The sequence below is a fragment of the Mus caroli genome, unplaced genomic scaffold (assembly GCF_978045245.1).
Source record: "Mus caroli unplaced genomic scaffold, Mus_caroli_1 scaffold_10, whole genome shotgun sequence".
NCBI classification, from domain to species: domain Eukaryota; kingdom Metazoa; phylum Chordata; class Mammalia; order Rodentia; family Muridae; genus Mus; species Mus caroli.
Genome location: NW_028227265.1, coordinates 12,023,884 through 12,045,000, shown reverse-complemented (window position 1 = coordinate 12,045,000; position 21,117 = coordinate 12,023,884). Strand labels below are relative to the sequence as shown.

The 21,117-nt window shown below is 50.6% G+C and overlaps 1 protein-coding gene across 3 annotated transcripts in view; it reads left to right on the top strand.

Moving 5' to 3' along the window:
- Positions 1 to 21,117, top strand: part of Cmip (c-Maf inducing protein) — a 207,695-nt gene that overhangs the window by 152,331 nt on the left and 34,247 nt on the right. For all 3 annotated transcript variants that reach the window (XM_021169931.3, XM_021169932.3, XM_085843551.1), the window contains 4 exons: positions 4,190 to 4,351; positions 9,162 to 9,203; positions 15,863 to 15,925; positions 19,462 to 19,542. In XM_021169931.3, coding sequence (XP_021025590.1) covers positions 4,190 to 4,351; positions 9,162 to 9,203; positions 15,863 to 15,925; positions 19,462 to 19,542 — 348 coding nt within the window. The remainder of the gene's footprint in view (positions 1 to 4,189; positions 4,352 to 9,161; positions 9,204 to 15,862; positions 15,926 to 19,461; positions 19,543 to 21,117) is intronic.

The window sequence follows — 21,117 nt, the reverse complement described above, 5'->3', positions numbered from 1 at the left end:
GTGTTGTGAATCAGGATTCCAGCAGTCCCGCAGCAGATGCTATGTCTGCTTACCATGGGCACCATGGAGTAGTGTCCTGAATGCTTATAGCCTTGAGAACATCTCGGCTTGGGCATACAGAGGTGTTAGAATAAAGGGAGCCTGCAGACCTGTGCTCCTGTATTCCAGGTGAGCCTGCCTGTGTCTGAGAGTCCCCAGTAGCACTGACTTTCTGCTGTCCGCATAGATGACATTGTCAGGTTTCCATATCATCAGGGTAGAAGGTACCCACCTAACCCCCACAACCCCTGCACCCCACAAGGTCCTAAAGTTTTGGGTTTTTAAATTAAAAAAAAAAGATTGATCAATTGATTGATTGATTGATTTATGAGTACACTGTATCTGTCTTCAGACACACCAGAAGAGAGCATCAGATCCCATTACAGATGGTTATGAGCCAATATGTGGTTGCTGGGAATTGAACTCAGAACCTCTGGAAGAGCTGTCAGTGCTCTTAACCGCTGAGCCATCTCTCTCTCCAGCCACTGTGTCCTTTGTGTGCTGGTGGAAACACTGTTGGCTCTTGTTTGGCCCGTGTTTCTAGATCAGACTGTGGCCGTTAGCGCAGATGACGCAAGAATGAGAACCCCGGCAGAACTTCCCCGGGCGACTCCAATCGAACTGTTGGAGAACCATCTTGCCTTCAGATGGCCACGGAGGATAAAGGTCTCCTCATCTCTTTCTCAGTCTCTGCTCTGTTCCTTTTTATCAATCTGCCAATCAGAAGTTATTTGAACTCAGTCCCTGTGGCTGAGAGGCTGCTCAAAGGGTGGTCTAACCTTGGCCTAAGACTCCAGCTCCTGGGGTTTTACAACAGTGCTCATCAGAACCTAGCTAACACTGTACCTGCCCCTAGCTGATGTTAAGTGAATGTTAACCCCTGTCCCAGTCTTGGCATCGTGTCTCTGAAGCAGGTGTCCTGATTATACAACAGTCATCCCTCAGCTCCAAGAGGGGGACCCTCGGTCAGTACCAAGGCCAGGTCACCGAAGGCAAAGAATTGGTCTCTGAAGCTACTTTGCTCAGGCACTGAAGATAGATAGGTCCTGCTTGCCTCTAACTCCCTTCCTGTCTGTATCAATGGTAGTGGTTCTCAGCCTACCTAATGCTGCACCCCTTTAATCCAGTTCTCATGTTGTGGTGACCCCTGAACACCCATTATAGAATTATTTCACTGCTACTTCCTAATTGTAATGTTGCTACTAGGATGAGTCATAATGTAAATATCTGATGTGTGGGATATCTGATATATCATCATCTCTGAAAGGGTGGTTTGACTCCCAAGGGGGTTGTGACCCACAGGTTGAGAATCCCCGCCCTTTGGCATCTGTTCTTAGAACCATCCTGGCCGCCTACCTCGTAAGGCTGGTTGTGTTTTGCAGAGGTCTTGTTTGAAATAGGGTCTCTTTTTGTAGCCCATGACGGCTTTGAGTGTATCAGTATGCTGTGTGTGTGTGTGTGTGTGTGTGTGTGTATGTGTATTGAGGAGAGGGGGAATGAGTGTGAGTGTCAGAGTTTGGTGTCTCTCTTAGTTACTTCCTGTGTGTTTGAGACAGGATCTCTCCCTGTGGCTGGAGTTCACTGATCCAGCTAAGACTAGCTGGCCAGAGAGCCCCAAGGACCCTTCTGTCTCTACCTCTCCAGTGCTGGGCTCATAGGCACATAGCACCACGCTTAGCTTTTCTATGTGGTGCGGATCTGAGCTCAGGTCTTCATGCTCGCCCTGCAGGCATTTTCCTGGCTGAGCCATGGTCTCTGGTGCCCAGATGAGTATTGGGTTGCAGCATGTGCCACCACAGCCAACCATGTTTGCAGAGTTTACATGGGGTGGGGGAGCAGAGCCATGTTTGCCGCATATATTAACGGTGGCTATTTCTGGATTATAGGATTTTTGAGGTTTTTTTTCTTTCTTTCTTCTTCTTCTCTCTCCTCTTTGTGCTTTTCAGTATGGTTTCAATTTTTTTTTAAATGAATGCCTATCATCTTTAGAGGAATAAGTAATTCTTCCAAACATAATAGCTTGCAGCTGGCCACCAAAATGGTGCCACGTTGAGAGCTTCCACGGAGCACAAGGGGAATCTTCTGTGGGTTTGCCCTGAGGATGCGTTGTCCTGGTGATCGTGGTAAAATTAAAATAAATAAATAAACAAATAATGATCTTTTGACAAGGACGTGGTTCTCTAGTACACATTGAAATCCCTGAGACCGGAGACCGGAGCTCAGAGGGCAGAGGTGGGGGGGTCAGTCACCAGCAGCCAAAAAGGCACGAGTGATGGGTTCAAAGCAGCCTGTTTGGATCAGGGTGTATTTTGTCATTGAAGTAAGGGAGCTAGGGACACACTCCTGAGCGCCCTCTTCGTCAGCGCAGCCAATTTAATGGTCACAGGAGTGCTCTGCCCCAGTGGAACTTGCCATGCCTCTTCTGTCCTCAGAATGTACAAATCTATACCTGGTCCGGTTCTCTTCCACCCTCTGTGCTGTAGCCGGTGCCAGCCTCGGTGGGTCAAGGAGTGCTGTGGAAAACGGAGGCTCTAGCACAGAGCCGTGAGGTCAAGAGAGAAGGGGCTGGGGGTGGGACTGGTGGGCCAGTGAAGGAACTCGAGGGAAGAAAGGGATGAGAGGGGAGAATTTAAAAACACCACTGGGAGGTGGGTGCGCTGGAGCTCGCCTGTAATCCCAGCACTTGGGAGGTTGGAGGCACATGGATGGCACATCAAGTTCCACACCACCCTGGGTTGCTTGACACCCTACTGCAACAAGACAGAAAGATACCTTATAGATACAAGTTTTATGCATACGATACAGGTAGCACCAGGAAAGCAGAGAGTGCATGATAAGAGGCGGGTGTGCTTTTTGTGTCCAGAGAGACAAATTACGTGTCAGAGCTTCATTCATGTTGGCTCTGCTCTCTGGGCTGTGGTTGTGTGTGTGTGTGTGTGTGTGGGTGTGTGTGAGAGAGAGAGAGAGAGAGAGAGACCTCATAAAGAAAATGAACTGTGAGGACCTAAGATTGACATGGGTCCCTCTGAGACTGGGACGAATTTCTCTGCCTAGAGATGTGGGACATAGGAGTCATTCTTACCCTGGTTCCATCTCCATCCGTTTGGGCTGGGATATGCCCTCCAGATACTTCCTTTTGAGCCCGGGTCATAAAACCATTGTATAATTCTTAATTCAGAAATGTCCCAGGAAGACCCCAGTGGCCTTCAGGTTGAGCCTGGGTTATCAGCGAGGACCCCTCCCTTTCTCTTTCCCCCTCTCCTCCTTCAGTGTTTGACTCAGAGGTTGTGGCATGTTACCTCCGCTAGCTGCTGGCATGGGATGCCCTGACTTTTAAGATCCCGCAGGAGCGAGGCATTTAAGTGATGAAGTTCATTCTGTTGAGAGTCCCAGCAAGCCGGGGCAGCATGGGGCCAGGCAGGCAGCCACAGAGACAGAGACGGGAGGGGAGCGCTTGGCTTGGACCGCCGCCCTCCATGGACTCTGTTTCCATGATGTCAGAGAGGCGGAACTAAGACGGGTGCCTCAAATCCAGGAGGCCACAGCCCTGCCCTCCATTCGGGTTTGGAGGCACCACTGAGCGAGGTGAGCATGCCTCTGTTTTCCTCGCCTGGTTTCCTCCTGGGCTTGCTCCCTACCTGGGCTGCAGCTGAATTCTGGCCTTCATCCTGACCATCCAGCTCTTTGTCTGAATGGCACTTGCCAGGAGACCTCATAGGATCCACCTAGGCAGAAGAAACTTGGCTCACAGAAAGCCTTCTGTGGGCCGGGAACATTCCCGTTCTTACTGTGCTTGGCGACTTGGGGACTGAGTTTGGCCGAGGACCCCACGTAAAAAAAAAAAAAAAAACAGTTTCCTAATTCCTTTTTATGTGTCATTGGGAACAGGGCGGGAAACTGCCGTTCCGTTCCGTTCCGGCGGGGTGGTGTTCGTTCGGAGCCTGCCTGTCTGCAGACGCACCCTTGACCTTGGATGGAGTCTGTTCCTTTCTTCATGTATCCATTTCCTTTTGGGGAAAGCTCAGGCCAGGTTGACAACTTCCCAGGCCCTTTTCACCCCGGCCAGAGACGTCCTTTGGTCATCTCAAGTGGTCAGTGATGCATTACCTCCGCTCTCCCCCTCCCCCCCTCTCTCTCTCTCTCCACCCAGAAAAAGATTTACAAATACAAGAAAGTCCTGAGTAACCCGAGCCGCTGGGAGGTTGTCTTGAAGGAGATACGGACCCTGGTGGACATGGCCCTCACGTCGCCTCTGCAGGATGATTCTATCAACCAGGCTCCGCTGGAAATCGTCTCAAAACTGCTCTCGGAGGTAAGATGCACACCCCCCTCCCCCGGCTGGACGAGCGCCCCCCACCCCCCATTCTCTAGGTTGTCTGTTTTCTCTTCCATCTTGTATTCAGCCCCATCTGAGTGAGCAGGAGAGATCTACTTACCCGTGGTGTGCCATCCTGCAGTGGTTACCAAGGAAGCCAGTGTTTCTCACCAAGCTTGCTGGTTCTAGTTGGCCTCCAAACTTGTCTGGAGGCTTAGGGGACTGTCACTTTTGCTAAGCCCTAGGTTAAACGCACATCTTGGATAGTGGCTCTGACAGCAGCCGCTGCAACTCTCAGGGTCAAGTGCCAACTCTGTAGACCTCTAAAGCCCCAAAGCAGTGGGTCTCACCCTTCCTGACACTTGGACCCTTTAATACAGTCCCCCATGTTATGGTGACAACCCCCCACTACCCCTCACAGCCATTCAGTTATTTTCATTGCTATTTCTTAACTGTAGTTTCACTGTTCTGAATCACAATGTAAACATCTGTTTTCTAGTGGTCTTAGGTGACCCCTGTGAGAGGTCTATTTGGTGACCCCCCTCCTCCTCTAGGGGTCAAGCCCCACAGGTTGAGAACCACTGCCCTAGATGAACCCTTCCATTCTGCTCTGTCTAGCTGGGGCAGCATCTTGTTCTGGTTTTGTTAAGTCCTTGTCAGCTTTCTGTCCCACGCACTCTCCGCCGTACGCATCGTTTGCCTTGCTGGAGGTTTAAAAAAAAAAAAAGAAATGTACTTCGTGTGCATGATGCAGGTGGCGGCAGGAAATTGTCGCATATATATGAAACTGTCAAACAATAGAACAAGGCAAAAAGGTAAAAAAAAAAAAAAAAAAAGAAAAGAAAAGTAATTGGACTTCAGCACAATGGCCGTTTCCAGGTTCTCTTTAAAGATGGAAAAAATCTGGCTACGTTGGGGCAGCTACTGTTACTTAGCATCCTGTCCAGGGAAAGGCCGGCACCATCCACTTGGCCAGGCAGCCTTGTGCTAGAGTGTGTGCCGGTTGCTAATGGTTATGGGTGGGATAGTAACACTGATCCCTGACTTCCTGTAGCCCATGTTCCATCAGGGCTACAGCAGGAACGGAGAGGAATTGAGTCAGCCACAAGTGAGTTGGGGGGGGGGATGGGGATAGTCCCAAACCTCACTGTCACCCCCTGGGATCTGTGTGCTGCCCTCTGCACGGTGTCTTGCACCCTAAATAGCCACACTGATCTCGTTTATGTGCCTGGCTGGCCGCTGGGGATGCCAGGGTTGCTGCCTCTCTATTTAAAATAGTCACAGTCACCACCCAAGTGATGTCTCCATTCCCCATCTCTGGAGAGTTCCATCCCCTATGTCCCAGTGCACTCCTGTGCAAGCTCCCGCATGTTCCCATCATCCCTTCGATGCTGTCCGAGGCTGGCCACCATCTTGTGGCCCTGAGACTCGGATCCTCTTTGATGTAGAGTGCTGGGAGTCCTTCCCCTGGAAGAGCTGGCTAGCAGACAGACAAGCAGGGTGGATACATAGCTGGGGGAGAGCTTCGCTCTGTAGAGGGCTGGCCGTGTGTTGGTGTGAATTGTAGTCAAGGCTCAAAATCTCAGGCCATCTGCCCAGTTCCCAGCCCTGACTTCAGGCTTTTTACCCAGAGTAGGAAAGGAGGCTCACCCTTGAGAAGCCAGGCAGATAGATTTCCAATCTTTGCATTTTACCTTGGTCGGACTTCAAGAAGTGTTTGTCTTGGCTCACATTTAGAAGGTGAATTCACGGAGGGGCAGATGTAGCAGCAAGGACCTCCTTTTGGTACACATTCCACCCAATATGAGACCTTGCTGTCCTCACTCATAAAGAAACAACCCAGGGATGCAAAAGACAAGTCCATACTAGCCTAGAACCTTTACTCCAGGGCTGTCTGACTCTTGCATCTGGATGTGACATTGTCCAGCCCTTCAGTTTCAGCATAATGGACTGTCCCCAGGAAGGTAGAAGATCTCTACTATTGGCCTGTGGTAGGCCCTCTTTCCCATCCCAGAGATGGTGCTGCCCATTTAGGGTGTGGGTCCTCTTACCTCAATTAACCCACATTTAGAAAATCTCTCACCGAGAAGTCCAGGTTTGTGTTTCCATGGTGATTTTAGATTCTACCAAGTTGCTAGTGAAGATTAGCTATCATAAGCAGTTAGTAGCTTTGTAAAGACACTGAACTATGTAGCCAGCTAGGGGCCGCCCCCAGGCTCACCCGTTAGCTAGGCTCACATTCTGAGACATTGATGCCTTCATAGGCGTAGATTAGAGAGACAGCTGGCTGAGGTAGGGCACATCTGTAATCCCAATTCTTGAGAGGTGGTGGCCAAAGATCAAGAATTAAGTATTGTCCTTGGTGACATAGTGAATTCCTAGCCAGTCTGGGGTACATGAGACTGTGTCTGGGGGGAAAAAATCAAACAAAAGAGAGATGGTTCAGGATGCCTCCGTGGTTAAGAGTACTTACTACTTTTACAGAGGACCCAGGTTCAGTTCCCAGCCCCTAAGCAGCAGCTCTCAGCTGCATGCATGCAGACAAAACACTGATATACATAGAATAAATACATCTTTTAAAAACCCCAAACCAACAAAGTCCAATGCAGGGGAGACATCTTCCTGTCCAGCAAGCAGGATGTTCACAACAGGGGCTTCTCAGAGAGATGCCTGGGTGCCCACACAGCCCAGCATAGGGAACTGCCCCAGGGTTGGATGATATAACTCCGTAAAGAAATAAAAGCTTTGGACTCAGGCCAGGCGGAGGTTCAGGTCCCCACTTCAACACCGTTTCCTTGTGGATCGGGTCAGTGGCTGCTCTGTGATCAGCTCCAAGTAACTCAATCAGTTAGCAGGTTGTCAAGAAAATAAACCTGTCGTCATAAAGCAGGGGCTGGTGACACAGTGCAGAGGGATAAAGGCTTTTGTGGCCCAGCCTGATGACCCAAGTTAAGTCCCCAGAATCCACAGGGCAGAAAGAGAAAAACAAATCCTGTGGATTGTCCTCTGACTGCCACCTGATTGGCTTTGACATGGGTGCATCCCATGTACTAGATGGATGGGTGGGTGGGTGGGAGGATGGATGGATGGATGGATGGAGAGATAGATAGATAGATGGATGAACAGATATTGCAGAGAAAGTTTTCAAAGTGAAAAAAAACGAAACAGAATCAGTGCATCAAGTGGAAAGCAAATTGTTTGAAGCTCTAAAAGCTCGATGGATGGATGGATGGATGGATGGATGGATGGATGGATGGACGTAGCAGAGAAAGTTTTCAAAGTAAAAAATGAAATGTAATTGGTGTACCGAGTGGGAAACAAATTGTTTGAAGCTCTAAAAGCTCACTGCCACCATAAGGGAAGAGCAGAGCTGGCTTTCATCTGCCGTGACTCAAAGTGACTAGCATTTTTAAGAGTCCTCTAGAAACAGGTCCCACGGAAGGAAAACGGTATTATAGTCAAAGAAGCGTGCTCTATTTGTACTTTATCCTCAGGATGGTGGGAGGCCCCTGCTAGGTGCTTAGATCCTTTGCCTCCATTTCCTGTACCCCACATCACTGGGGCCAAGTCAGGTGTCCTTTGGCCTTAGCTAGTGCAGAGCTGCTCAATGCTCCTACTCTCATTGGCCTGTTGTGATGGGAGGGGCAAGGTCCCCACATTGGGCCAGCTCTGATCAAATCAGGAGTTGCTCTCAGCTCCAAATGTGGCTGTTACGAAATGCAAGTAGACTCCAGTGACAGCCTGGGTCCGTCAGAAGAGACACCGTAGCCTGGAGTCAAAGAGATCAACAAGTGCTTTGAAATTTCCCATGCTTCTTGCCATTTCTTCACACGCTCACAGGAAGGCAGTAATACAGTCCGTTGAACAGATTCCAGATCCAGGAGGAGAGAAAAAAAAACCACAAAACAAGTTTATTAACCTAGTTTTGTTTTAGAGGTCTGTTGCTCAGATGCGCATTTAGCTGGAACATCGGAGGGGCACTCGTGGTACACCCGTGTTCCTTGGGAGCTTACCTTGAGAACCACTAAAATACCATGGATCTAAAATAAAAGGTTTACCCGGCACCGAATGTGAGCTCACAAAAGGTCTGATTTCTTTGTGTTATGAGCCTGCCCTCTGGTTCTAAGGAGTGTTGTTAAAACTCCGTCAGAATCCTCAGACCATGGTCCCAGGAGATGCCAGTATTAGAACCCCCATTTGCCAAAGTAGTAACGGAGTCTCAACAAGACATGAGTCACCCTGGGCTTCCGAGCTGTGAGGCGTGGGTGGGAAGCTCAGTTTCCCTTCTACTCTCTGTTCTGATTTCCTTTCTGTTGTGAAGAAAAAGAAAAAGAAAAGCCACCCTGACCAAAAGTAACTTGGGAAATGAAGGAGTTTATTTCCAGTCAGAGTCAGTCACTGAGGGAAGTCAGGGCAGGAACTTGAAGCAAACACCATGGAGGACAGCTGTTGGCCAGCTCATACTCAGCTCTCTTCTACACCTCAAGACCAGCTGGGTAGGGCATGGTGCCGCTCATAGTGGGCTGTGCCCTCCTGCACCAATCAACAATCAAATCTCGATAGTCCCTTACGGACATGCCCACAGGACAGTCTGGGCTGGGTTAAGTTGAGAGTTAACGATAACAAGCCACTTTCCTGCCCCGTCCCAGAGTTGCCCTGGTATGTTGAGTGAAGAAATTGATCACTGCATGTGGATGGGTGTGAGGGTTGGGAGCACTGGAAACAGTCCGTAGTGCTCTGGATCCCTGGGATCGAATGCCCATTTTTGTTGATTGTGTTTTCCTTCTTTCTCCGCCCAATTCTTTAGAACACAAACCTGACCACTCAGGAGCACGAGAACATCATTGTGGTAAGTTGCCAGACATCCCCGACCCTCCGCCCCAAGTCCCAGCCTGGTGCCCAGACCAAGATTCTTCCCAGAGCCACAGGGCTTGAGTCACTTAGCTGGCGGCCCACCCCCACCCTTCACCGCAGAGCCCAGCTACCCAGCAGTGTGACCGTGATGATCAATCAGTCTTTGGGGTTCACTGCAAGCAGGTCTCCATTGCCCTGACACTGGGCAGGTAAACTTGCTCTTTCTTGCCCCTAATTAATCCACTGCATAAAACCAGGATTACACCCCTCTGGTACATACTGTAGGCTAGTCTTTCTCAGAATTCAACAGTGTTCTAAGCACCTTTGGGCGTGAAATATTTTTCCTGGACAATTTTAAGCTCTGAGACACTTAACGGGAAAGAGAGACATGGGATTGCACCGGTTGTGGGTCTCCCTTCTTCCTGGGGTTGTTGGTCACTGGCCCACGAGGATGTAGGGTGCAGCTCATGAACTGGGTTTCAAGAAGGCCCATGAGTACAAAGAGTAATAACAACAACACACTGGGAACAGCTTTGGGGAGACAGATCCGCTGTTCTTGGGTGAATCAAGGGTTATATATTTTGGGAAAAGGTGATTAGGAATATCCAGGATGGGCAAAGGTCATTGCCTGAGGCCCAGGTGCCTGAGGTGCCTCCATTAGCTTGAGGCACTTCAAGAATCCCAGATGCTGCTAGCTGAATGGGCTCTTATTGGGAGAAAGGAAGCTGGCCCTGTAATCTCACCAAGGCTATGCGACGTTCCACAGGCAGAGGTGTTGTGTTGGTGGGGATGGGGATCTAGACTACTCAGACAAGGTCAGAGAAGGAGAAACCCTGCTGGTACAGGGAGTCCTCCATTTTTCGCAGAGCGCAGAAGGCTATGCAGACAGTGGTAGAGACTGATGACGTGTCTTGTCTGTCCGGCTCTTGCCTGAGTCCACATATGGTAGAAACGGCCCCTGCTGCCCTGAGCTCATCGGCTGTGGGAAGACAAGTTGCACTCACTGCACCATAGAGGTATATAGCGCACAGTGACAGAACCCGGGAGGCAGGGCGAGAGAGAGAGCTTCCCAGGGGTGGTGACATCTGACTGAGCTGGGCTTTGAGGCATCAATCGGAGTTTGCCAGATGTGTAAAGGCACCCAGGGAAGAGCAAACCATTTATTCAAAGGCGCCGAGGTTAAAGCCACACGGTGCGCACTGTGGATGCTTCGGTGATGCTGGAGCCTAAAGCACACGCGAACAGGAAGCTGGGAAATAGAGCCAGAAGTAGAGATGGAGTGGGACCCTGTTCTGGAGAGACCAGGGTGAGACTGTGAGGAGGGGCTGTGGCTTGGGGCTAACATGCCAGTTCCAGTGCCCCGGGGTTCATCGAGCTGAGTTAGGCCCCTGTGTTCGCACCAAGAGGTGAGCTGCTGGCGTTTTGAAGCTTAGTGGGGTCAGTAAAGCCTCCTCTGTTAGCCCAGCACCCGGTGCCTTAGACTACTCTTGACAAGATGGGGTAAGCCAATCTGGGTGCTCCAGCACCTCCTCCTGGTATCCTATCAATGAGTTAGCACAAGTAAGCAAAACTCACAGCCCGTGGCCACCAGACGCCAGCCCTGCCATTGAGGACTTAACTTTGTCAATTCCCGGGCCCCAGCAGGTCAGTCATGATCTTCCCGTCAAGGGCAGGGGTGGTTCTGGGTGGCAGAAGAGCACAGAGTAGAGGCAGTGGGTCTCTTCTGCCAGGGTAGGGGTGGGGCTAAGAGGAAATGACAGCAGGGTGCTTCCAGGACCTGGCAGTGTGAAGGATGGGGGCGTGTCACCTGAGGAAAGTCTGTTAAAGGATGGACCTGTGTTTGCACAAGGCAGCGGTGAAACCCTCCGGGTCAGTGCCAGTCTGAGAATTACAGAGGATGTTGTGTCCGCAGGTCCTACTGGACATCATGGCCTAGAGGAAGGAAGAAGCTCTGTCATACAAGCCCTAGGGAGAAGTTTGTTCTGAGGATCCTAGCTAAAGTGGCCACATTAAGACCCATCCTTATCCCCCCCCCCCCGGCTCAGGTCTCCCCCCTCCTCCCAGCAATCCTCTCACTACCTATAACCACCATCATGAGGGAATCACATCCTTACCACATCTGCTGGAGCCTCCCCTCTCCAGCCTGGAGTGTGTCCTCCTAGTTAACCTATTGACAGTCGGTCCCCTGTAACAGCACTAGGTTCTTTGTATACAGACTTTTCTATCGGAACTTGAGTGAGCTTTTCTCATTCCACCAGCCAGATCCCCAAGCCATAGCATCAGTGGGTACTACTTGGGTACCAGCAGAGGCACATGGGCTGGCACACACACCCAGGACAGGCCCACTTCCCGTGATGGCAGAGAAAGCAGACTTAATGCTAGCATGGGTTTAAGCTCAGAGAATCTAGACCTGGCTATGTCAATTACTAGAAGGACTGAAGAAAAAAAGTATTATTATTTCATGTGTGTGGGTGTTTTGCCTCCATATATGTCTGTATACCGTGTGCCAGAAGTGCCATTTGAAGTCAGAGGAGCCCATTGGTTCCTCTAGAACTGGAGATAGAGATGGTTGGAGCCGCCATGTTGGTGCTGGGAACTGCACCAAGCCCTCTGCAAGAGCAGCCAGCACTCTTAATGGCTGAGCCATCTCTTCAGCCCACTTGCAGAAATTTTAGTATTATTAAGAACACTTGTCCCTGGGCTGGAGAGATGGTTCAGCAGCTAAGAGTTACCCTGGTGGAGCACCCATGGCGGTTAATAACCGTCCCTAGCTCCAGGCACTCACACGGTGCACAGTTATACAAGACAATGTCTGATATCTGGGACACCTAGGTGTCAAGTGCAAGGTCCTGGGTTCAATTCCCAGCACCACCAAAATAAATTAAAAAAGAAAAATGCCCTTCAGGACCCGTGGTTGTGGTGTCAGACTCTACAAGTGTCTAAGGCTCTGGAAGACAGGCTGTATTGACCCATAGCTTCTACACATCCTCCCGTGTGCATTACCGCATCTATAGAGGATAGGTCATCTGGTACAATGTGAACAGGTGCCGGCTGTCACGTGGTAGAGCCTCAGGAACACTAGCAGGAGAAGTCCAGAGATAGGTTATTGTTGTTGATGTTTTGTGTTTTGTTTTATTTATTTTTTTGTTTTGTTTTGTTTTCCAAATAATTCTGGGCCGTGGTTGTTGAATACACAGATGAGATGTCTATGGAGGAAACTCTGACTTAGCTTTGCCATTACTGGTATTTCATTGTGGTTGTTGTTGTTGTTGAGGTTTTGAGCCACGCCTACTGGCACAGGTGTGTTCTCCTAGGTACCTAGGAGGCTCACAACTTCAAAGCCTACCAGGTCTACAGAATGAGTCCAGGTCCAGCCCCAGCCCCAGCCCCCTTAGTGAGACCCTTTCTGGAAATTACACAGGGGCTGCAAGATTGGTTCAGTGGGAGATCCTCTGCCTTTTATCCCCTAATGAGGGGCTGGGGAAGTGGCTCGGTATTCGAGCTTCACCTCCAGCTAGTGTGGGTGACACCTAGATTGTCTAGCCTTAGAACTGAAAAAAGGAAGGTGAGCTTGCCTTCCCCCGTTACCTTCCTCCATGGAGATTGTTCATCCATAGCAACAGCTTCTGCCCTGGGTCTTGTTCTTCATGAGCAGGGTAACAAAGGGCGTGTTCCACATCTGTCACCTTGCCTGTCAGTGTCACCTAGAGAACCTTCCAGGGCTTTCTGTGAAATCCTTGCTCAAGTGCCTCTCCTTCTTCATAGCGACAAGCACATCCTCATTTTGAAGGTACCTTGGCATTGGCAGAGTATAACATCCTTCCTCTCTGGCCATTACTCCCTAGAGGCCCTTGGGACAGAAGTATCTTGATGTGTACCAGGTACCCCTTAGGGCTAGTTCACCTTCACGAGTCCTACTTTATAAAGATGCCTTTTGGGCCGGGTGTGGTGGCGCATGCCTTTAATCCCAGCACTTGGGAGGCAGAGGCAGGCGGATTTCTGAGTTCAAGGCCAGCCTGGTCTACAAAGTGAGTTCCAGGACAGCCAGGGCTACACAGAGAAACCCTGTCTCAAAAAAAAAAAAAAAAAAAAAATGCCTTTTGACATCATGCCATTCACTGAGTTACCAAAATAATGACCAAAACCTCTCAGTGTTTATTTACTTAGTGTGTGTGTGTGTAGATCAACAGACAACCCCATAGAACCAATTCAGTTGTCCCTTCTGTATGGGGTCCTGGGACCAAAGTTGGGTCACCAAGATTGCACAGCAATCCCTTAACTCTGCAAGCACCTCGCCAGGTCTAGCCGTGTTTTTAAGTTCATGATTCTATGAACGGCATTCATGGCGACCCGAGGGCTTCCGATTGGATGTGCTTGTTATTTTTCTTGAACTGCTGATCTTTCCGGTCCGGTGGCTTCAATGCTCCAGGGTCTGCAAAATGCCAGTTTGGTTCTTTTCTCATGGGCTGCTCAGGATTCTCCATGAGCCGTCCTATCTAACACGCCAAGCCAAGGGCACAGCTTCCAGAAAGATTCCACAAAAATGGAAGCCCGCGTATTGGTTTCTATCAATGTGCTTGAATACAGTCATCACTTTATGACCAGCAAAGGCCTGGAGGAGTCCCTGACCCACTGTCTCTTTATCTGTCCCTGTGGGCCTAAGGATCAGTGAAGGGATGACTTGGATAGGACCCTTGACAGCTGCTGTCAATGCCAAACTAGCTCTCCCCACCCCACAATATAATTCACATCCATTAGAAAGGAGGCCTGATAGGAACTAGAGGGACCCAACCCAAGGGGACCACACCCTGCCCTGCACTGGTACCCGAGTAGAGCTAGGGAAGTGCCTCATGAGCAGAGAAGGGACCTCCCATCCTGTTGCTGCCACTGTGGCCTGAAACCTTCCTTTGTTTAACCAGCAGGGCCATTCTGGGTCGCCTGGCCCTGGAGTAGAGAACTGGGTACAGTCTGCTTCCAGGAGGCAGAGGAAAGGGTGTCCTGGCTGCTCAGGTCACTAGGAGGCTTACCGCTGTCTTTCATTTCATGCTGTCCCTCATTACCCAGTCTCCCCTTCAATATAGTCATTGTCCCCAGACGCTTCCGTTCCTTGGTGATACGCAGAATGAACAGTAACCCAAACATGAGGTCACCAGAGTGGCCCTGAGATCCGGTTCTGATGCCGGCTCGCTGTGCACTCTGGGCTGGTACTTCCCCTGCCTCTCCAAGCTCAGACTCCCATTCTCAGTGGATTGGTAGGAACTCCCTGCACGTGGACAAGCTACACAGTTCTAGCCACACGGGACAGCACAGGCTGCCAAGGACCGCCATTGCGAATGCTATCATTTTATTGGGGTCGGGTGGTGAGAGGCGGGACCTTGCCTTGCAATGGGCCGGGAATCCTTGACTTGAGTTTCTTGGGACTGCCCAGCAATAGAAATGGGACGAGAATAACAAGGTAATACCTTTTTTTTCCCCCTTCTTCCAAACATCTTTGGTTTTGTGTCAGTTGAAATTGAAGGTGTCACCTGTGACCACTCTGTTGAAATGACTTTACTTCAGAGGACCGCCCACTTGAGTACCTGGTCACACACAGTCTCCACCTTTTGATCCCTGGCCCACACTCCTCTCTGGGACTTGGCATTGAACCCAGGGCCTCACACAGACTGTGTAAACACTCCACCACCGTGCTGTATGACAGCACTCTTCTGTTGTAACTCATTATTTGAAGATAAGGTCTCGATAATATTGCCCAGGCTGTCCTGGAACTCACTCTGTAAAGCAGGCCAGCCCTCCAATCCTAGTTCCCCTGTCTTGCCTTCCTGAGCAGCTGGGATGATTCCTGGACTTGGCTTATCTCCTTTAGACAGTCTTTTCCGTGATACCTCTAAAACCAGCCAGCCCCTAGTGTTCCACAGCAGTCCCCAGGGACACTTTCTAAGCAGTTGCTCAAGGAGTGAGGGGGTACCCCACCCTTCTATATTATGGGCTGGAGTGTGTTTAGAGGCTGTTGGGCTGTCACGTGCAAGGGGGCTGCTGCCTATATTTTGCTAGGCAGGGCTGTAGCTATGCTGGGCCTTCTGTGGTGCACAGGACAGGAACCCCACTTGTTGGGATGCTTGCAGAGACACTTTAGGTCCCACTTTTCGGAGGGCAGGTTGAAGGGTCATTTGAGACAAGGCCACCTGTTCCAGTGGTCTTGTTATTAGGAAGGGGCAAGATCAGAATCTCAGCCGGGACTCTGCCCAGCCTGGATGTTCATCCTTTAGATTTGCTGCCAGGAGCCCAGCTCTTCAGAGAGCTAGAAACATCGAGGGTGCCAAGATCCTTTATTGAAAATAGCATCGCGTTCGCCCAATGAGATGTCCTGCTGCTTAGTCAGAAGTTGTGGGCTTGAAGGCTGTGGTATTATGGATAAATGCCAGCTAGGCACGAAGCCCCTAAAGTTAGATGTCACACTGTGGGTCTAGCCTGGAGACTTCCTGTACTCTGGAGCTCCGGTCTGTACTTTAGAAAAGGCGTTCTACCCAGCTGAGAGTAGAGGGATATTCTCATTTCTTTGCAAGTAGCTCTCTTCTGCAGGCTACACTCCTCCCTCCCACCCTCCCCCCACCCCCACCCGATCGTGCTGACTGATGGCTGTTCATTTTCTTGTAGGCAATTGCGCCTCTGCTAGAAAACAACCACCCACCCCCAGATCTCTGCGAATTCTTCTGCAAGGTATGGTATCACTGCAGTGGGCTACCAGAGGCCACTGCCACCACAGTGTGCCTGCTAGGTGGGTCTGAATGCCAAGCCTACCTGCCAGCCTGGTCAGGGTCTCAGATGCAGGCAGAAGGTGCACAGGTGCCCATCCTTGGGGCTGCTGTCCTCTGCCAGACAGGCTGAGGAAGAACCGGGAGTCTGGCTTCTCTGTGGACTATTCCTGGCTGTCTTAGGAGGCAGCTTGCAGCCAGTCTTCTAGATTCCTGACGTCAGAGCTGGGTTATTCTTAGCTGAGGCTCCTCTGAGCACTGACTGGCCCAGGGTAGGGGCCAGGCTGCAGGGCTTTCCCTGGACAAGGGAAACTGGCAGCATGTGCCAGGTCAGCTTGGAGGAGCCACAGAGCAGGGCAGAATGCCCAGGGACCTGATGCCAACCTCACAGCAGAGTTTGTCTGCAACATACCCAGGCACACCAGGGGACAGGGCCTTCCCAGAAAGCACAGCTCAGCAGCTTAGGGGCTGGACTGGCACACAGATCTGTCTGTCCTTTGTGCGCACGCTCGCTCGCTCTGTGTGTGTGTGTGTGTGTGTGTGTGTGTGCGTGCGTACGTACACACCCATGCTCGTGCATGCTTGAGAGCATTTGCCCATGTGTGTTTACTCCAATAACTTGATATCCTTAGAAAGACACAACGCTTGCATCTTTCACCTCCACAGTACTGCCACGCTGTAGCCCTGCAGACTAATGTTCTTTGTGCTCTCTCCTTCCATGGTTCCCTTGGGTACCACGGGGGGGTGGGGGGGTCCTTGCCCCCCCTCTATAACACCATGCTGCCTCTTGGGAGACATTGGAAAAATGGGTCAAGACTGTGTTCTGTTTGGCTCTGCTTCTCCTATAAGGAGACGTTTCCCAGTGACTCACACATTGGGCAACCCATGGCACCCAGGGGGCAATTTAGGACCCAGCACAGAAGTCCCTTTCTCCACGTGGTATAGGCGATGGTCCCTCTGGTCCAAGCAGAACAACTACCAGCATGGCAAGCCCACACAGGAGAGCATTCTCTGCCCCAGCGCTCAGTGTCCACTCCCAGGCAGATGGCATAAGGGAGCCTAGGCCTTTCTCTCTTTTCGTTAAAGTCTTTTAAACGATTTATTTGCTGACTCTGTACTCCTGTGCGCACATAAGCCACGGTGAGAGTACGGAGGTCACAGGATAACGTTAGGGTCTGTGCGCTCCTTTAACTTTGTGGGTTTTAGGGACCCAACTCAGATTATTGGGGTTCATGGCATATACCCTTACTTGTTGAGCAACCTCACTAGCGTTCCCCCCACCCACCCACCCAAGTAAGTCTTTCCTGCTAGCATAAAGCAGAGGAGGAGAAAAATAGACCCTGGGCAGTCCCTGCTGGGATTTAAATGGAAGAGGTAAGAGCCTGGCCAGGGCCGTGGGGCTTCAGGCTCTGGTGGCTAAGCCCTGGGAGAGGACTTCCATTGATTGCTACAAAGCCCTCCTCACCAGCCCCTGGAACTGTCTGAGCCTGTCTGAGCTGTCTAAGAAAGCCCTATCTGCTGGACTTCCAGATCTCAGACACAGAGGTTTGAGGAAGTTTTGCTACTCTGCTTTCCCAGAGAAGCCCTGGGCTCTTTCTCCCCAGGTCCACTGACCTCACTTAGAGTTCCAAACGGAACTCCTTCTGGGCCAAGGGGTTCATATGTACAAGCATGTCAGTGGGGCAAGGTTACTGGGCCAAGAGAGCTTCTCTGCCCCGAGGAAGGCGTAGTTCCATTTCAAAGCAAGGCATAGTTGTAGAATGCATACCTAGCACAGACCCACTGAGGCTTTTTGTTTGATCCCCATCAGTGTGTTGGCGGCTCACACCTGTTAATTCCCAGCCCTCAAGAGATGAAGACGGGAGAATCGGGGTATTGAGGCCAGGAATACTTGGCTACACAGTAAATTCCAGGCCAGCCTGGGCTACATGAGACCCTGTCTTAAATAATTCGAGTGTGAAGGACTCCACGGTGACAAGGAATGAAGAGCCAAGCTTGGCCTGTGGACCCCTGCAGGAGGCTGACAGCAGCCGCTGAGAAGTCAGAGGCTGTCCCACATCTAGAATGTTCTACAGCTTGTCAGACAGGCCTGCTGAATCTTACATAAGGGAATGAGATTGGAGGCAGAACATAACCATTTCTGAAATGGTTCTAAACATTCAAGATCAAACAAAAATCAACAACAGATTCTATCTTGTCCTTTTTTTTTTTTTAACCTAACTCGAATTTAAAAAACAAAACTCTGGTTTTCATCCAGTTGCGTTAGAAACCGAAAACCACCCACAGATGTGCTGCCAGAATCTTGAAGCAATCAAGGTGATCCTTAGTTAACGGTGGTCTGCCCATGCAGTGGAGTCTCTGCGTGTATGTGTGTGCGTGACTATACGTGCACACATACACACAATTCAGAGGACAACCTCAGGTGCCTTTCCTCAGGCAGATTTTGTATTTCAACACAGGGTTTCTTCACTGGCCTGGAGCTTGACGACTGGCTAGGCTTGCTGCCCAGCGAGCCCCTTCCTATCTCTCTGTCTCCCCAGTGTTGGGAAGACAAGCATTTTGACTATATATATATATATATATATATATATATATATATATATGCTATAGCTGTCATCAGACACACCAGAAGAGGGCATCAGATCCCATTACAGATGGTTACGAGCGAACATGTGGTTGCTGGGAATTGAACTCAGGACCTGTGGAAGAGCAGTCAGTGCTCTTAACCACTGAGCCATCTCTCCAGCCCATGGCTGTTTGTTTGTTTTAACATGGGTTCTAGGGATGACCCAGCAAGAACTTTTCTAAGTCATCTCCCCAGGTCCCAAGACTCTTATTTAGCATGACAAAGAAATGAGCAGCCAGCTGTGGTAGCGCACACCTATAATCCCGGCTGTGTGGAGACTGAGGCCAGAGGATCTCGATTTCCAGGACAGCCTGAACTGCTTAGTGAGGCCCTGTCTCAAAAAAGGAGGACTCTGCATTTCAGTCAGCGCCTCTTAACCTGGCTATACAGCTCTGGGAGAGCCAGGCTGCTAGGAAGGCTCGGAGCTCAGTGGTTGCAAAGGCTCAGGGAGGGACAGGTTGCTAGCCACACAGAGCTCGAGGCAAAACTACTGTATACTACTGTCATGGTGATTTGAACCCTTAACCTTGGATCCAGACCCCCTAGAAGGGGCACCCAGAGGCCAACCTAGTGTAGACTTTGGACTAAGGACCCTGGGATGTGTTGGTATGTGCTAATAAATACTTGCAAACAGTGTACTGTGGTACTGGTGCAGTTGGCACACCACTAGGGAAGCCGGAGTACATCCCTGCTTGGCAGTTCTGCCCTGAGCCTAAGCCTGCTCTAAAGCCTGAGGTCTTCCTAAGCCAGCTGCATCATTCAGCAAAGAAAACGGTGTCCTTTGTGGGCTTGATATCATCCTGTGGCCTCTGGAAGCAGCGGGCTGTGGGTGGGGCTCCCCCAGACTGCACTGACTGCACCCCTTTCTTCCCCAGCACTGCAGAGAGCGGCCCCGGTCTATGGTGGTCATCGAGGTGTTCACACCAGTGGTTCAGAGGATCCTTAAACATAATATGGTAAGTACTGGGGCAGCCTTGGGTGGGTGGGTGTGGCTGGTTGCAGTTTCAGAGCTGGGAGCCTGTGCGGCCTATCCTTCAGGACTGTTTCCGGTCAAGCAGACAGCAAAATCTCTCTCTTCTTAGTAGGACAGAATAAATGTTGTTACTGGGGACACGGCTTCCATTGCGTGGTCCCCACTATGGGATACAGGCAGTACTCTGCTCTCCCGGTTGTAGGGTGGGACGCTTCACTCTGGGAGGATAGCCCGGACTCTGTGACTTCCTTCTGAAGGGTGTGGGGTAGGGGGATGAGAGCAGCTTCAAGGTGAGAAAGCCTTCAGCAGTTGTGGCCTCAACTGGGTATAAATGTCAACCTCGGAGTGGTGACTTCTGGAACCACGCCCTGGGAATCTTTCCTCCGTAGCTGGTCACCTCAGTCCATCCTTAGGAAATGGCATACCCTTCAACTCTATCCAAACAGGACCCTAAAACAGACAAAGGATATTTCAGGGTCTGAAGGTGTTGCTCATTTAGTAGTATGCCTGTCCACCATGTGTGAGACCCCAAGTTCTGTGGTTCTCCAGCACCACATAGACCAAGTGGGTAACGGACCATACAGCCCTAGCCCTGGGGAGGTGAAGGCAGGCGACTCAAGTCAAGGTCACCCTCAACTACATAATGAATTAAAGGTCAGCTTGTTCTACATGAGAGCCTGTCACGTAAAAGCAGAGGTGACAGGGGGCACACACAATATGGGGAAGGGATGGAATTCCAACCAGAAGGCCAGATCCTTTCCGAAAACATACAGACGGAGCTTAATCATCATCTCCGGTAAGGACCTGGCTGACCTCGGGCAGCGTCCGAGGCACTTAACGTGAGAGTGACAAATGGTGTGTTTCCTCTCAGTATGACATGGAGAGACTTAGGGAGCAAGACCTGCTGGGCTGACCACAGACCTACAAACACGGACACTGCCTGAGAATAACTAATGTGTTTCTGGAGATTTATCAGGGCACCTTTTTGGAACCAAACGTCACGGTGTCATTAAGAATTCAAAGAGACATTTTTCTCCTCGATGGAAGAAGTACACCTAGAGATGGCTTGGGGGTGACACGCTGATATGACAGGTCACTCCACACCTGCAAGGATAGGGACAGACACACACAAAACCCAGGACCTTGCATGTGTTCTTAGCACCGAGCTGTATCGCTGCCTGTTTGACAGTCTGACCACACCAAGCACTCGCTCAGTGCATAGCTCTGGAAGGATCTTGGCCACACACAGGTTCACTAGAGAGCGCAGGCAGGAGGCAGGGTGAAGAGCAGGAGCCACAGAACGGTGGCCAGAGTGGGGCACTGTGGGCATCTTCCTAGATGGGAAGGCAAAACGAAGTATTTCAGAGCCTCCCATCCTGCCAGGACTCCATGCCTAGCTGAGAGTTGCATGTGTGTGTGCCCACAGTGTGCATGAGGGTGTGTCTACGGACTTCTTAAGCGCCTCTCTTGAGTTCTGTTCTTCACCTGTGTAAACAAACGACCTTAAAGAACACACTGTAAGTAAAACCTCCCCTACTCCTACGCTGGGCATCAAATC